At 56.2% G+C, this 17,267-nt stretch overlaps 1 protein-coding gene across 23 annotated transcripts in view; it reads left to right on the top strand.

Annotated features, from left to right (window-relative positions):
• The window catches only part of CACNA1G (calcium voltage-gated channel subunit alpha1 G), a 130,297-nt gene that overhangs the window by 31,190 nt on the left and 81,840 nt on the right, over nucleotides 1-17,267 (top strand). For all 23 annotated transcript variants that reach the window (XM_068654816.1, XM_068654821.1, XM_068654815.1 and 20 more), the window contains exons 2-8: nucleotides 1,868-1,979; nucleotides 2,120-2,253; nucleotides 9,948-10,045; nucleotides 11,829-11,988; nucleotides 13,868-14,159; nucleotides 14,676-14,768; nucleotides 16,426-17,224. In XM_068654816.1, coding sequence (XP_068510917.1) covers nucleotides 1,868-1,979; nucleotides 2,120-2,253; nucleotides 9,948-10,045; nucleotides 11,829-11,988; nucleotides 13,868-14,159; nucleotides 14,676-14,768; nucleotides 16,426-17,224 — 1,688 coding nt within the window. The remainder of the gene's footprint in view (nucleotides 1-1,867; nucleotides 1,980-2,119; nucleotides 2,254-9,947; nucleotides 10,046-11,828; nucleotides 11,989-13,867; nucleotides 14,160-14,675; nucleotides 14,769-16,425; nucleotides 17,225-17,267) is intronic.

The raw sequence follows: 17,267 nt of genomic DNA, 5'->3' as shown, positions 1-17,267 counted from the left end.
CAGCCCGTAGCCGCGACCTGACAGTCGGAATTTCTATTCCGATATCTTGTAAACATTTCTTCAGATTAAAGGATCCAGATTGCCAGGGACCAGGCGGTGACTCAGCCCCGTGTGATTTCGCAGGAATCGGAGTGGGGTCGTCCTGCGGCACCGCGTGCTCCGGCCCCGCGCCCCGCCAGGCAGGCACCTGCTGGTTCCCCCACACCTTTTCCTTCTCCAGCCTGATAACACGACAGCACGGGCTCCAAAACATCACCCAGCTCTGCATCGCAGTGAAAGCTCTCGTCTGACGGGGGCTGCGCTCGTTTGGGTGCCGGCACCGAGCTGCTGGCAGCTCCCCGAATGCTGCTTGCCTTGTGCCAGGGCTGGTCGGCCTCACCAGACACGTGTCCTAGGCTCACCTCTGGGTGTCTGTGTCCCAGGCTCACCTCCAGGGCTCTGCACCCACCAGCTGCAGCGTGGCATCCTTGTTATCCCTCAAATGAGACGCAAACCTCTAATTACAAGGTGGTGAAGGTGCGGCGAGGACCTGCCTAAAGTGCGGCTTGATCCAGCCCAAAGACAAGCGTGGAGCAGGGGCCAGGAGCTTCCAACCCAGCCTCTCCCCTCCAAATTTACTTTTCCAGGCTTCAGCCCTATAGAAGACCCTGTAGCCACCAGGCAAGGACGTCCCCAACACCGGGCATGGGTTGGGGCACCCGCTCGAGGTGCTCTGCCTTCCCCCTTGCAGCTGGAGGTCAAGGCTTAAAATATTCCTGAATACAACGGGACCCAGAGCGTCCTGCCCACAGCTGGAAGCCCTGGTGCTGGCAGATAACCCCGGTGGTGACAGCTCCTTGGTTTCGTGTCCTTGTGCCCTTGGCAGCCAGGAGTTGGCTGGAAGAAGGATGCAGAGATTCAGTACCAGGCTCGAAGCTTCCCCAGGAGGATTTGCTGCAGCAACGCGCCTTGCTCCGTCCAAGCAAGTGCTCAGAGCCTGTCCCAGCAGCTCAGCTCTTCGGCGTTGCTCTGAGAGGCAACGTTTGGGCAGGGGATGGGCTCTGTGGGGCCTCACGGCAGCCCTAAGCCTTTTAGGCGGCCAGTTAATGTTTTTGACAGCCTTAATTTGGACTGGGAATGAAAAGTTCAATCACTGGCTTCAGGGAAACGCCCCTGGGATAAGCTGTGACATAGTTAATAGAAAATTGTAATGTTGTTAAAGTGCTTTTCTGTGAAATGCCAGGAGAGGAAATTAATGGCGTGTTTTTTTCTAAAAGTTTATATCATTCTTTTAATTTAATTTTTTAATCCATCATATCAGCACTCAGCAGTCTCGCCATGCAACTTTAATTTTATAGCGTTTTTCACATTAGCCACGGCCACTGATGTCACCACGGGGAGAACATGCCACCGGTTTGCCACTCGGGTACCAAACAGCGGGCAGGGTCTCCATGCAAAAACCCCAAAATCTGACCCTTGGGCAGCAGCTCTTGGCGTGCGCCTTGCTGGAAAGACAAGGATTGTCTTTGATTCAGTGGTGACTGCTGGTGTGCTGCGTTGGGGTGTTTCTTTGTGCCTGGTGCCAAATGGAGGTGAGGGAAGAAGGGGTAAGAAAAGGATATTTTAAAGTTTGATGGGAGTTTTATGGAAAACTTGTGGTATTTAAGTGCACAACTTGGGGAGCAGCAGGGCGAGGGGAGACAGCATGTGGGGTGTCGCGGATGGGACAAAGCATCTTGGGGTCCTGCTGGCATCACCCCCCTCCTTTTCCCTATCCACTAAGCTGGGGACAAAGACCTGGACCAGGGTGCAGGAGTCCTGGGGGCGAGGGGATGATGAGGGGGGCTTGTGCTTGGCACCGCTGCTTCCTTGACCGCTCTCCGTGCAGCTGGTTCGAGCGGGTGAGCATGCTGGTGATCCTGCTCAACTGCGTGACGCTGGGCATGTTCCACCCCTGCGAGGACATTGCCTGCGACTCACCGCGCTGCCGCATCCTGCAGGTACGGCCGGGCACGTGTGGCTTTGGGGCGGGAGGGCTGCGGGACCCTTCCCTGCCCAGCAAAAAGCTGCGGTGGCCGGCAGCGGGGCCGTGCGCCCCTCGTCCTGCTCCCTTTTCATCCCGCTCCCTTTCCTTTGGCAGAGCTTCGACGATTTCATCTTTGCCTTTTTTGCCGTGGAAATGATAGTCAAGATGATCGCGCTGGGGATTTTTGGGAAGAAATGCTACCTGGGAGACACCTGGAACCGCCTGGACTTCTTCATCGTCATCGCGGGGTGAGTCGGGCGCCCCGGCTGCCCCCTGCCCGCGTGGGCTTTGTGGCTCATGTGCCTGGGCTGGGGAGAGGGAGCTCTGTGGTGGTGAATGCTGGGGTCCCGTGGGCTCTTATGCATCAGGGCTGTCAGCACCACCTATCCTAGAAGCCTACAGTCTTTTAGGTTGGACAATACCATTAAAATCATCGAGTCCAACCGCTGACCTAACACTACCAAACCACATCCCTAAGCCACGTCCACACATCTCAAATACCTCCAGAGATGGTGACACCCCCACCCCCCCGGGCAACCTCTTCCCAACCGCCCTTTCCATGATAAATCCTCCCTGATATCCCCTCCAAACCTTCCCTGGTGCAACGTGAGGCCGTTACCCTCTCCTGTAGCAGGGACACCAGCCCAGAGGGGGACCCGCTGGTTGTCTCCATCACCCATGAGAGAGATCTCCAGTGCCCAGTGGTGGTGATGGCAGTGTACTGGTGATGTTTGGCTCACAAGCACTGTTGGGGATGCAGCAGGAGCCGTTTGCTGCAGTTTTTGGCCGGCACATGCATGTCCTGTGCCGCGCGGCCACCCTGCCTGGCGCTGGGCTTGGCTCCGCAGCGCTGGGGGCTTGGGTTTCATGCAGGCTGCCCGACGGGGGGGGTGTTCAGCAGATTGTTTGAAGCGCGGAGAGCTGCCTTCCAGGGAGGATATTTCAGTGAAATGTGCGTGATTGCCCTCTTTGTTGTTTTTGAGGGAAAGCAACCAAGTTTGCCTTTTTGAGCGTTTTCCTTTCCGAGGCACCTGGTTTGAGTTAAGGCTCCTCCAGCACCCGAGAATCTCCTGGCTGGGGCTGCAAATCCACATGAAAAGTGCCTGGCCCCCGGCCAGGGCGCTGAGTTTTTTTGGCACAGGATTCGCTCACCGGCCCTCGTCTCCCCTCCCTCCTCCAAGAGCCCGGAGACCTTTTGGGAAAATGGCGCTTTTTTTTTTTTTCTAATTTTTTTTCTTTCCCCTCCTCGCTTTTGATAGAGCTGCAGATCAAATTTACTGGATTTTCCTGGAAAGGAGCGGGGCCCCTCCAGGCTGGGCCGTTTCCCAGGCGAGGGTGTCAGTGGGGCGCCTGCCGTCTGCCGTACGGGGCGAGGAGCCTGCAGGCTTCCCTTACAGCCCCTGGTGTGCACCCCTGTGGGGAGCTGGGGGCACCGCGAAGGTGGCCCAGTACAACCAGTAAGGGGGTGGCAGGTCTCCCAGTGCGCCCCTAGGAACTTGTTGCTGGAGGGGCCGAAAGATCCCAGGTTCCTCTTGAGTTCTTTGTGATTTCTTGGAGCAGGATGAAGCGTGATGAGGAAGGGGACCTGATTGTGGTGTGCTGTGCTGTGCTGTGGGGTGGCGTGTTTGGGGGTGCTGCAGTGCCCCCCCAGCCCTCTCCCATCCTCTTTAGCTTGTCTGGCGTTTGGAGCCAGGGTTATATATCGATGCCCATGACGAGCCCCCCATCATGATGGGTGTCTGCTGCTGTTCCTCCAGGCTCTCCTAACCCTGCCCTAATTCCTACATAGCTGTGCTGTGCTTCAGCATCAAACTGCCCGCCTGCCTTCTGCACCTGAACGGGAGCCTGGGTTCAGCCCCATTCCCCCATGGAGCCCTGGGTGTGGGTTTGGGCACCCGCATCCCCCGGGGCGCGGCGGCTTCATTAGCTCCAGCAGTTCGCAGCCTCGCAGCCTGCTCGCCTTGGTGCCTCCTGCCAGGTCAGCTTTGCCTCTCGCTAAATGATCGGCCTTTCCTTTTTGTGCTCGAGCTGTTCCCATCTGGGCCCCGTCACAAGCAATTCAGCTGACAAAGGATCGAACTGGCTGTAGGGGCGAAGGCAGAGCCTTTCCCTCGGTGCACGCGGGGTTTTTCTGCGGCCGCTCATCCCGCTGCTCTCCCCCAGCCTCCCCATCCATCCTGGCCCCCGCTGCCTCCTGCTCCAGCATCGCTGCTGTCCTAGGGACCCCTCACTGTCCTCCTGCGGTGCCAAGTGCTGGGGACAGCCACGGGACCGGGCTGCTGCCATAGCAGGGGACATCAGGGGACCAGAGCCCGGAGTGAAGGTGTAGGTAGAAAACACCTTAAGGACACGACCAAAAGGCAAAGACAAGACCAAGGGTCAGGTCCCAACCCAGTAAAGTGAAGGGGGCACGGTGCAGGTGAAGTGCTTGGGGCATCCCAGGATACAGGCCTGGGGGGAAATTGGGGAATTTTCCAGTGCTGAGCTGTGGAGGAGAGCGAGCGCCAGGGCGATGCCCTGAGCCGCTCTGGGTTTGTTAGATACCCCATAAAGCAAATGGGGTTTTAACGTGGGTCTCATGGCAGGGCTTCACCCAGCCTTTCGCCCCTCAGAGCCTGCCCCAAATCTCCCCCAGCCCCTGAACCTCCTTGCAGAGGAGGCAGCACAAAGCTCTGCTTCTGCCTGCCCGCTGCTTTCCTCCCTGCGGGCAGACCTCCCGCGGAAACCCTCCGTAACCGTGACCAGCCTAGGACAGGCTTGCTTCCAAAAAAAGGAAAAAAAAATGGCATTTCAACCATTTCACCCTCCCTCCTCGAGAAGTTTCTGGCCCTGCCGGGGGCTGTGGTCACAGAGGAACCAATTTCTTGCGTATTTGCCCCAAAGGCAGTGCCGCTGGGCGGTGCTGGGCTGGCCACTTGCGCAGCGTGCCGTTAAGTACTTCTCAGCTCTGTTAAACTGTCCAGACCAATCTCATGAGCTCATGGAGAATAAATGACTTCTTTGTGACAATGTAATGCAATTAGCACTAATTGTAGAGAGTGTAATGTCTGCAACACATCTCTGTAATTACAGCAAAACTTGCTGCAGATGAGGGGAGCGCTACACAGACAAAACTCCGCTTGGTGAAGCACAGCTTTGGCTGGAGGTTACGGAGCTGTGTGGGGAAAAAAAAAAAAAGTGACGAATCACATAATTATGTTCCTTTATTTTGAAGGAGAGGATTTGGGGAGTTTGCTTTTTCAAGGAGCGCTTGAAGGTTACCAGGCGCTGCGTGCCGGCTCCCGCTGAGGGTGGCTCGATGGGATTTCGACCTCTCGCGGTGTACAAAGTGGAGGTGCCAAGGACGGGTGCTTGTTTACGCCCAGAAATGTGCAGCATCTCTTGCAGGCTCAGCTGGCGAAGTGTGGCTGTGGGGTGCTGATGCTCCTGGCCCCCTGGGGACCCACAGCCACGCTCTGCCCTGAAAACCAAACCGTGCTCAGCAAACCAAACAAAAAGCAGCAAAACCCCGCGGTTTGGTCGTTCCCCCAGGAGGGGGGCTTGCATCAGGTGAGGATTTGGTGCCTGCAGGGCTCCTCTGGGGCTCTGGGTTGGTGTCTGCCTTCCTGCCCCCCCGCAGGCAGGGCTGTGCATCATCTGTGTGTGAGCTGCGCGGCTCTGCTCTTCCTCCACGCTCAGCCAGTTGTTTGGCCAAGTGTCCCGTTTGCGCCTTGCTCCTTGGAACGGTGACGGGCCTCTCAGAGGGCTTTCTGACAAAGTTAAACACTTCTGGAATATTTTGCTTACAGTTCGGGAGGAGCTGGGGCTGGAGGTGGCTGGCAGCCCGCTTGCTTTTGAAGCAGACATACCAATTCTTTTTCCCTTTGCTTCCTGAGCACTTCTTGTAATGTTTGTTTTTTTTTTTTTTTTTTGTTCTCCCTGTGCTGAAGGCAGTATTAAAGGGTTAGCTCTGCTGAAGCTTTCATAAACAACTCTTAAGGATGTCTTGCTCCCTCCTGTTTTCGAGTGCTGAGTGTCAGGGCTGAGATATGCTGCAGAAAGCCTTGACGAGTTCGTGGGTAGCAGAGAGCAAGAGACGCACCACGTTCCCTTGCTCCACCTGAAACAAAAGCACAGGACGGTTTCTGAAAAGCTCTTTAGCCAGAAATTGGGCACAGAGACAATTCTGCCAGGTGGGTCACTGCGGGGAGCATCAATCCCATGCCCATGGTACCCAAAGGATGCGTGCTGGGGGTGATGTTCCCAGCCTGTGGCCTTGATCTCTTGGTGCCTTTGTGCTTCAGAGGCAGGCAGGGCTCCTCCAAACCGCGCTGCAGCCGCACAAGGCACCCAGGGCACCTCAGCAAACGGGGTGGGCATGGGGAGGAAAGGCAAAGCATGGGGTGTGGGATCCCCTGCTGCAGCCTCCTGGTGTGACACGGGGCAAAGGCTCCTCCTTCCCCTTTGTCCCTTAAAAAAATAATAATAATAGAAAAATAATAATAGAAAGGCGGGGGCGAAAGCTACTTTTTCGTGCCCACTCTGTTTGCTCACAGTGGTCTCCAGTGCCTCAGGGCACCTTGGAGCAGCACCCCGGGACCTTGGCTGCGTGGTGCCGGCGGTCAGGTAATTGTGTGTGTGAGCAGCGGGGTAATTGTGCGTGTGATCGGTGGGGTAATTGTGCGTGTGAGCGGGTGATTTGCACACACAATTACCCGATGTGCAGCTGCCCTCCCTGCCGACTGCAGCAGAGGCCGTGCCCGGCCCTCAACACCACCAGTGCTGCCAGCCGGCCACGGGGAGCCTCCTGCCTCGTCCCCGGGGGGGCAGCGGTGGCAGAACCAAGCCAAGCCACCAGCCGTGACCCCAAACCTCTGTGTGTCCCCACGAGGGTCCCAGCTTGGCCATGGGGTGCTTTTGGTGAACGCCTTGGTGTGCTCCCTGCCAGCCTCGGTGCAGGGAGGCTGCTGTTTGCAGCAAGCCCTCAGCAGCCGCCCTCACAGCCCGGCTGACTCAAACCTACCTGCAAAAAGGGGTATTTTGGGGAAGTTTTCAGACTTTTTTTTTTTTGAGAGAGAGAAATCTTGTTTCTCTCAGCTTTTCAGCTTGAGCTGAACTTGCTGCTGCTCCAAAAGCCTCGTTTTTCAGGTGTCCTGGCTGGGACTCACGGTGCCTCTGCACGGCCGGATCCAGGGGCTCGCACTACCTCCACCGCTTTTATTTTTATTCCGTCGGGCTGGAATAAAATGGAAATTTTTCAAATTAACAACGCCCACGGATGCGGTGAGACTCGCGAGGCTCAGAAAGCAACGCCTGAGCGAAAAGCAGAGCACAGCGAAGCCTGCGAGGGCCGGGAGGAAATTTCATCCCGGCTTTCTCCAGATACGGCACCACCTAAATAATTCGCCTTTGTCTTTCCCAGTGCTGATGGCTTCATATCATCCACCCATTGCTGCACTTTGTAGATAAGGGACGTCTGTGTGCCCGGGGTCGGAGAGCTCCTAGCGCTGCGTAAATCTGCATCCCGGGAGATCTGTGGGGGTGAGGGACAGCTCTTGGGGACACGGCCCCAGTGCAGGTGGGGGCTGTCACCTTGCAGCTTTGGTCACCTCGGTCACGTCCCCACCTGCGTCGTGTCCCCTGGTCCTCGGCTGTCCCTGTGCTGCGGGTGGCAGGGGGGCAGGATGGGGCCACCCAGGGCACTGCAGGGGGCTCCCGGTGGAGAGCTCACAGCTGTGGGCACGGCTCCATCCACAGCCCCATTTACATCCCATTTAGATCAGACACAGCCCAGCGAGCTGCCAGGCCACCCCCAGGCGGGACGGGAACAGGCTCCTGCTGCCTGCTCTGTCCAGAGCCGCTCCTCATGTGCCCTGTCTGTCTGTCTGTCTGTCCGTCTGTCCCAGCACCTCTCCCTGTGGGAGGAGTGCTTGCCAGAGGCCGCATCAGCTCTTTTCATGCATCCCCCCCCCAGCAGCTCGTCGTACGCCTGGCTTTGCAGATGCTCTGGTGGTATTCTTAGAAAGTCCAAAATGTTTCCGAAATGTTTCCTCTTTCTGAATAACTCCGGTGACCGGGGGCTGCCGAGCTCTCCGATGAGTCTCAGCGTCTGATGCGGATCCACCCTAGTTAATGCCGAGTGATTTTCTGAACTGTTAACGTTGCTGGGCACTTGGGATCACAGCAGAGGCTCTGACAGGCATCGTGCTCGCACATTTGAGCAGAAATGACGTTCGAGCTGGAGCTTTGTCGTGGGCTTTTTACACCGCGGATTCTCAGTGCACTGATGCGATACGGGCGGGTAAATGCTCCTGTCACCTCCCCGGTGCTCAGCACCCCGGTGTTTGCTCTCTTTGGGGAGCTTTGCTGGCCGGGGACTGGATTGATCCCTCCTGTGCATGGGAGGAGACCTCTGAGCTGCTGGGTGCTCGCTGGTGCTGCCTTTTGGTGACTGTTTCCCCCGCACCCACCTGCTCCCGGTCCTGGTATTGAGCTCTTTGCTCAAGGTAGTGGGATCCTTTTTTTTTTTTAATTTGACATTATAATTGTTTTTTAGTACGTTAAATCAAAGCGCGTTCTACAACATGCCCTTTGCAGATTACAAGCACGCTCATCTCTGGGAGTGAGTCTGGAGCTGTCATTAATCAGAAAACGATTTGTCTTGGTGCAAATAATCATGTGCTGCTCTGAATTTTGCTGTTCGCCTCTGTTTTAATTACGGATGAAAGAAAAGCAGTATGTTCGACATGGGCTTTTTACCAGAATCCTGCAAACCATATGAAAATCTTATTTCTGAACACCGAGGGGTATTTTAGAGCTGTTAGAGGCTGGGGAAGCTTTGGTGGCTCTCCTTGGGGGGGGACACAGCTCCGGAGTAGGGTCAATGAAGTCAGGGTCAGAAGAATTTATTGAGGCTGCTTTGGTCTTGGCTATGGTTTGTAATCATCATCGTTGGAGCCTACCAAGGGGAATGAGGTGAGGTATCACTGCGTCAGGTGTGGAGCTGTAGGTTTTGGGGATCACACCAAGAGCACATCTCCGGGCTGGGACAGGGGTGGAGATGGCTGGGAGCACAGATCCTGGCTGTGAGAGGGGGCTGGAAGAGCTGGCTTTGTTTGGCTTTGCAGAATGGAGCTGGGAGATGTGCTTTGTGCTCTGTCAATACGTCGGGTGGGTAAACACCGGTGACACGGAACGGCTCCAGGAGCAACTTAAAAGGCAGCGCTGGCGTAAGAGCAAATGCATGTGAGCTCGCCCTGAATAAATTGAGGCTGGAAATTAGGCTGCTAACCATCAAAGCTGGAGGGAGGGAACCACCCAACTCGCTTCAAGATGGAACTTGATAATTTTCGGAAGAGATTAATATCCTGTGGTTGCCTGCAGCAGCAGGAGCCCGGCTGTGCAGGGAGCCTCGCGGTTCTGTCGTCGCGTTTGCCTGGCTCTGCCTCTTCAGAGATGCTTTTCGGCAGGTCTCTCGTGCTTTCCTCCGGGATGAGGGCCAAATCCCAGCAGTGACATAGCCGGTGGCCCTGCTGTGCTTGAGCAAAGGCATTGTGAGCAGGGTGAGATGGGGCTGGGCTGCCCCAGGGGCTCCCACAGGTGAACTGCAGCCGTGGGCGAAGTCAGGTGAAGGTGGTGCCTCGTTGTGCTGGGCTGTGAAATGGGAGCAATCCGTCATTATAAACAGGGCTCTGCCTGGCAATTTCCCCCCCGCAGTGAGCAGGGACTTTGAGAAGCTTCTGCCCTGGATCCTGTGCAGAAGCAGCAACCAGAGCAGATGAGAGAGAGGCGAGAGACCCGGCTGCGTGCGCTCGTTGACTTTATTCCGATAAACAACCCTTAATGAATTCCTCTGGTAAACCTTTCCGAGGGGAGAGAGGCAGTAAAATTCCCTCGGTGAGCAGCTGGCGGGCGGTTTGATGATCCTGGAGACCCTTGACGCTCGTCCCTGTGTGCCTTGCAGGATGCTGGAGTACTCGCTGGACCTGCAGAACGTCAGCTTCTCGGCCGTGCGCACCGTGCGCGTCCTGCGGCCTCTCAGGGCCATTAACAGAGTCCCCAGTAAGTTGGATTTTTGCTCTTCCCTTTATAAATCTCTTATATCCGTGCCCCAAAGGTGGAAGAACAAATGAAGGGATGCAGGTGGCGGGGAGCCAGCAGCCTTCCCCATGCAGCGTGGGCAGAGGGATCCGAGCCCTCCCTGCACTCCCCCAGCCTTTCCCGGAGAAGCTGGGACACAGAAATCATGTCGTGCCTGGAGGCAGCCCCTGGGAGGCACCGAGGAGCCTCCTCGTGCAGCATCTCTTGCTCCACCACCCACAGCTGGTCCGTGCAGCATCCCTTGCCTGCAGAGCTGCATGGGTGCCCATCCAGGTACTCCAAGCCTAGAAGAGCCCCCGTTTTTGTAAATTTAGCATAGCCCACTCTCAAAATGATGGCCACGTGCAGTTCTACCTGCTGGTTTCGCCCTAGAGAAGATCTCTCACCTGTCCTAAGAACCGAGGTACTGGTTTTAATGTGAAATAATTCATCCAAGCCTTTTTCTCCCTGGGAAGCAAAGCATCTGAGTCCTTCTGCTGGGGGATTCACAGCCTCTTGTGAGTGCAGCGATGCTCTGAGGCTTGTGAAGTACCCAGGGAACACCAGGAAACACTGCAACGTTGTGGTGCTGGATTCAGCCTTGTTTTAGCCAAATTACCTCCAAGCCTGAACCCCTGCACCTCGATGAGCACTGATCAGCTCCAGCTCTGTGCTGGAACTGCCTGGGCTCTGTTTATTTGTCTCGTCCCGACTCTGAACCTGGTTTGCTGCTGCTGGTTCAGGCGTTACGGTACCCTCCGAATCCTCTCTGTGATGTTTGTTTTTTTCCCCGCTGCTGAACTGACGGCTGGCTGAATTTATCTGCCACCGTCTGACCGGGGATGTAACTCCCTTAATGTGTTTTCAAATCCTGGGTAATTCGTCTTGGCTCCTGTGCAACGTAGTTATGATGGGATAGAAATATAAGGTGGGGAAAGCAAGAGGAGGGTTTTGTATGATGATAAATGCAGCAACCGTGGAAAGTCGCTCCAGTCAATTAGGAGTTGACTCATGGTGGTTGCTCCCCATTAGAGGAGTGAAAGGAGAAACCTGATGGAGGAGACGACAACATCAGAAAGCTTCTTGAAGTATCAAAGTAAAGGGAGCAATAGTAAGGGTTCCTTTAAATGAAAATCAATGCAAGCGAGTGAGAGAATGCAGAAGATGGGGAAGGAAGGGGAGAGAGAGATGAGCAGAATATTACAGAGATGTCAGATAAAATCAATTTTTTTGTGTGTAAATGTCAAGTTGAAGTCACCATCAATTTGTCTTTGTTACAGAACTGGCTGTTCCTGAGCTCGTGAGAATAAACTGCCAGAGAAAATCCCGTGTTTGAAGGAAGAGAGGGGATTTAGGGTAGACGAGAGGAGTTAGGAAGGGAAGGGAATGTTAATACAGCCTGAGTGGGGAAAGCAATAGGGCTGAGCAAGGGAGGTGTCAGAGACAGATCTTGGAAGGAAAGGGGCTGGTAATTGGCAGAAAACTTTGAGAGGAAAAGAGGATTTGGGATGGGGAATGGAGGAAGGGAGAGGAGAGGGGAAGGTGGGTTGTGTGCCCAGGAGCGGGGCCGGGCTGGGTGGGGGTACCTGGGGCTGGTGGTGGGGCCAGGAAGCTGCAGGGACCTGCAGCAAAGGGGATGAGGAGAACAGAGGGGATGGAAGGGTGTAGGTGGAGGGGATAAGGAAAAGGTCAGGAGGCCATGGATGGAAGGAGAAAATTCAGTGCAGATTGTCCTTCTTTGGTGACCGCTTCGTCCTCCCCTCAGGTATGCGCATCCTGGTGACGCTGCTCCTGGACACGCTGCCCATGCTGGGGAACGTCCTCCTCCTCTGCTTCTTCGTCTTCTTCATCTTCGGCATCGTGGGAGTCCAGCTGTGGGCGGGTTTGCTCAGGAATCGCTGCTTCCTCCCCGAGAACTTCAGCATGTGAGTCCTGTGGCTGTGGCTGGAGCGTGGGGGGGCATTGGGGCTGCCCTCCAGCAGAAAGCCCCGGTCCTTTGTGCATGGTCTCAGCTCCAAAATGCCACCACAGATCCCACCATGGTGCGCGTAGATGGAGTCAGGTCAGCAATTTGCCATTCACATCCCACAGTGCTGCCCTTCGCCCTCGGCCGGTGCTGGGAAGCCTCTCTGATTGATAAGAGCCTCCAAGAAAACAGCCAGGCTTAAGAGTCAGGGATTTCTAAATTCAGCAGATCATTAACGTGTGACCTTTTCGGCATTCGTCGGGGTGCCGAGACCTGAATCCCGTTCAGCAGCTGGGAGTGCTCATTGCTATGGCATTCGTGGTCCCACCTGAACCCCAGGGGAGGCTGATGGAGCTGGGCACGCACTTCACGATGCCAGACGCTTCTTAGTCTCGGAACTGGAGACAGTCCCTGCCTAAAAGTGCTAATTTTTGACAGATCCCAGCCCCCAGGTTTGCACTCGGTGATTTGGTTGTCTTCACATACAGCAGCCGTGCTGCAAATAGTGCCGGGAGCCCAGCGCTGCGAGGAGCATCCCAGCTTGGCAGCCTTTGGGACTGTAATTAGGGCTTCTCAGATGCAAAACAGCTCCAAAGATGTCACCTCTCAGTGCTTCGCCTCCAAACGCAGCCTCCCCGGCACTGATCCAGCTGGATCCACACCGGGATGCACGAGTGTGTAAGGCAGAGGCTCTCCCTTTGCACACCCGAGGATCCCGATGGGCTCCCAAACCTGGAGGCACCTCTTATCCTCTCCCACACGTCCCCTGACCTCCTGCCATCCCCTGCAGGCTGTGTCCCCCGGGGGAAATCAGGAGAACCATTACCAGGGCAGGACCCCGCTAATTAAATGGCATTAGGGCAGGGGGACTCCTTCACCCTTGGGTAAATCCAACCGAGCTACAGGTTTGGGTGCCGCTTAATTGAGGCAGAATTCCAGGGGTTTTGGTAAGCTCTGAAGGGTATTATAGGCAATTCCGCAGGATTTAAGCGGGCTGAACTAGGCTTAAAAATATCTTTGCGAGCTTTAGTGGGAGCACTGGCGGCATTAAGGAGACAGCTCCTTGCTCTGCAAGCAGCCAGCTTCTGGCCGGCCATGGCTTGTTTCAGCTCTCTGAGTGTTTTTGCCATGCTTGTTGTGGTGAGGCCACCCTCAGAGGGAGTTTATAGCTTATCTATGGGCTGAACAGACACTGAATTGTAGATGGAGGCCGTGCCTCTGGTTTTAGGAAGGCCTGGGAGGTCTGTGTGCATAGAGTCTCACTAAGCTGTGCTCAGCATCACTAGGACAGGAGATACAGGAGCTTAAAGTGGCCAATTTCCGTCTTAGTGCAGCGAAGAGGGTTCAGAGAAGAGCTGCTGGGCTAAGCCCTGCTCTGAGAGCCCCAGGTCAATGCTGTTGGTCCTCCAGATGGAGAGACTCTTGGTAATGCCATCAGAGGTGTCACTCCAAACCACGGCACAGCAGTGCTTCAGCAGTCTGACCAACCTCTTCCACTCCTCCTCTGATTCCTTTTTCTACTCCTCTATTTCCATCTGTTTCCCCCCTTCTATTGATGAAGAGTTTGTATGGGGCAGGGATCAGGGGTTCCAGCCCCACCAACAACCCACTGAGTGCACTGCCTCGCTTTTCCTAAGCCCCAGCAGGGATATCATCTCCCCCAGGGGGGCTGCAGAAAGGCCAGGGGAATTTAAGCAAAAAAAAAAAAAAAACAACAAACAAAAACCCCTTGACGATGCAGAATAAAAGATGTCACTTTGTGTTGTCGCCTCAGTCATTATCATGCCAGACTGCCCGCAGCTGGCGTGCAAACCCCAGCCCTGTCTGGCCCCTTTCAGCCCCTACGCGGTGGATTTGGAGCGGTACTACCAGACCGAGAACGAGGACGAGAACCCCTTCATCTGCTCCCAGCCCCGTGAGAACGGGATGCGCTACTGCCGCAGCATCCCCACGCGCAGGGAGGAGGGCCTCGAGTGCACCCTGGACTACTACTCCTACAACGACACCACCAACACCTCCTGTGTCAACTGGAACCAGTATTACACCAACTGCTCGGCCGGGGAGCACAACCCCTTCAAGGGCGCCATCAACTTCGACAACATCGGCTACGCCTGGATCGCGATCTTCCAGGTGAGCCGGGCGTGAAAACTGCCACGGAGCAGGGGTGGGATGGCTGGTGGTGCCTCCCCAGATGTTGTGGGGCTTTGCAACCCCTTTCCCAAGGCTGTGGTGCACCAGCAAGCCCTTCTGTAGTAGCACAAGGATGCTCGAAATGGCAGGGAGACAGCTTGATGCCTGCTTTGATGATGGTTTCATGGGCAAAAGCCTGGTCCCAAATGCTGTGTGGTTGCAGGAGGAGTGTCCTGATGTGGACCATGGCCTCATGCCTGCTGTTCCCTCTGCAAAGTGCAAAGTTGGCCCTTCATCCAGCTGGAAAAGAAGGGTTGGATGCAGCCCTCACTGGGCACCACCAGCAATGTGGCTATTGGTACTGGTGGCAGTGGGATTTGGTTCCTCGCTGTCCCATATTGCTCCCAGACCAGCTATGGGGTGTCCGAATTGGCCCAGGCAGGAGAAATGTTGCTTGTTCTCTTGGTGCTGTAACGGGGCCTTGCCGTGTTGGTTTTCCCTTCCTGCCCCCACCAGGTCATCACGCTGGAAGGCTGGGTGGACATCATGTACTTCGTCATGGACGCGCACTCCTTCTACAACTTCATCTACTTCATCCTCCTCATCATCGTGAGTGGCCTCGCGGGGACGGGGGGGTCTCCTGGTGTTGTGGAGAGGGTGAGGTGGCCGAGAGGAGCAGGCGGATAGGATGGCACAGGGGATGTGAGGCTGGTCCCACGCAGCAGAAACCAGCCTGCTGCGGGACGTGCAGCTTTGGCACGGCGCTGCCTTGAGCTGCAAAGGGAAGGTGCACACAAGCTATGATAGATGCGCTGCTGGTGCTCCTCCTGCTTCTTTCTTTGTCCTCCAAGGTCATCTCCCTTAGCTGCCTCCTTGAGTTTAAGTTTAAAAGCAGGGAAATTTCCCCGATCAGGTCTCAAACCATGGAAAGGAGGAGGCTGCCCAGAGGTTTCCCCGTGCCGAAGAGCCCCACTGGCTGGGCCTCGGTGCAGAGGGGATGTTCAGGGAAAGCAGCCCCAAACTTCAGAGAGCAGAGGAAGAAAGGAGGGAAGGGATGAGTGCCCACAGCCCACCCACGCTTCCCAGCGTCAGCCGAGACCACCCACAGAGGAGCCAACAAAGAGTGTCGGAGGGGTGGGCTCCACCATGGGCTTCATCTACGCGAGCAGCGGTGTCTCCTGCGAGTGGAGGAGCTCATTGTCTAGACTCCATTTATCGTCAAGGGAGAAAAAGAGGTGCTTTAAGGGGCTGATTCATCTGCTCCTGAGGTAGACATTCAAAATAAATTAGATGCATTGCAGACTTGATGTGCCCATTCCTCTCCTGACTCTAAAGGATCATTAGGTGCCTCGCGCAGATATAGCTGAGATAAGTGAGATGAGTCCCTTTCTTCCTGTCTAATTGGACTAAATCCAGCAAAATAGCTGCACGTCCTCCTTTAGACCATTGTGGGGATTTCTGGTCCTCATCAAGCCAGACCTCAAACCCTGATGAGAAGGTAGGAGGCTGTTTAGCCCACGATGCTTTTTCTGGTTCATCTATTAGCTTCCCCCAAAAAAGCAGCAATCCCTTGCTCTCTCTGTCCCCAAAACAGCAGAGAGGAAGGACAAACAGTGCTTTCCCGCGTGCTGTGAGGGTCTTGCTAGCACTTTGTGGCAGCCCATTAGCATATCAGAAATTCCTTGTGATCCAGGCTGGCATCTGCAGAAAGCAGGACCTCGTGAAAACCCGGGTTGGAAATAAAATCTCCAAGCTGTGGATGCACACTGCCGCTGCCCTTGCGTAACAGTAACCCGCAAATCCCGTTAGCAGGGGAAAGGGATCTGCTCGCAAGCTACCCACACACTGCCAGAAAAAACGCTCCTATCAGGAGGGCTCAGCGCATTCATCGTAATGCCACTAATTGCGATAATTACAACTGCTGTCTGCAGAGGGAGAAAAACACGATCTTAAAAGAGCAAAAGCTTTTTGTCAAAATTATCTCCTCCTGCCTTTGATCTCTGACGTCCTCCATAGAGCCCTGGTGTGGGAGTCCCCGGGGTGGGGACCTGGGGGGGCTCGTCTTGGGGGATGAGTCAGGCGTGCTGTGGTCCTGGCTGGTGGTCCTTGATGGGGGACACCAGGAATGGCTGGGGGACCTCAATGGGTGACACCGGGGACAGATGGGGTTTGTCCCCTGCTCCTTGTGTGGTGGTGTAGGGCGAGAAAAGGCCATGGGGTGGGCAGGGCTGAGGACACGGGGCTCTGATGGCTCCCGTCCCCGTAGGTGGGCTCCTTCTTCATGATCAACCTCTGCCTCGTGGTGATCGCGACGCAGTTCTCGGAGACGAAGCAGCGCGAGAGCCAGCTGATGAAGGAGCAGCGGGTGCGCTACCTGTCCAACGCCAGCACCCTGGCCAGCTTTTCAGAGCCGGGCAGCTGCTACGACGAGCTCCTCAAGTACCTGGTTTACATCGCCCGGAAAGGCAGCAAGCAGCTCGTGGAGCTCTACCGGGTGGCGGGCGTGAGGATGGGTTTCCTCGCCAGCCCCACCGGCAAGGCGGGGACCGACCGGCACGCCGGCAAGCGCCGAGCTAGGAAGAGGTCCTCGGTGCACCACCTCATCCACCACCACCACCACCACCACCACCACTACCACCTGGGCAACGGCAACCTGCGGGCGCCCCGTGCCAGCCCGGAGATCAGCGACGTGGACACCGGCTCCCTCCACAACGGCACCAACCGGCTGATGCTGCCCCCGTCAGCACCGAACCCCAGCGCTGCTCCCGGCCCCACCGAGTCCGTGCACAGCATCTACCACGCCGACTGCCACGTGGAGCCGCTGCGCTGCCGGCCGGCCCTGCCGCAGACAGCTCTCGGCTTGCCGAGCCCAGAAGGTGTCCCCAAGGGCATGGGGGGCGGCAAGGTGTACCCCACCGTGCACCCCAGCACCTCCCACGAGGTGCTGAAGGAGAAGAGCCTGGGGGAGGCGGCGGTGGGGGCCGGCAGCAGCACGCTGACCAGCCTGAACATCCCTCCGGGGCCGTACAGCACCATGCACAAGCTGCTGGAGACGCAGAGCACGGGTGAGTGCTGGGGCTGGGTGTTGGCGTGGGGCTGCGTGGCGGA

The sequence above is a fragment of the Anas acuta genome, chromosome 18, assembly GCF_963932015.1.
Source record: "Anas acuta chromosome 18, bAnaAcu1.1, whole genome shotgun sequence".
NCBI lineage: Eukaryota > Metazoa > Chordata > Aves > Anseriformes > Anatidae > Anas > Anas acuta.
This window is presented reverse-complemented; position numbering and strand designations above follow the sequence as displayed.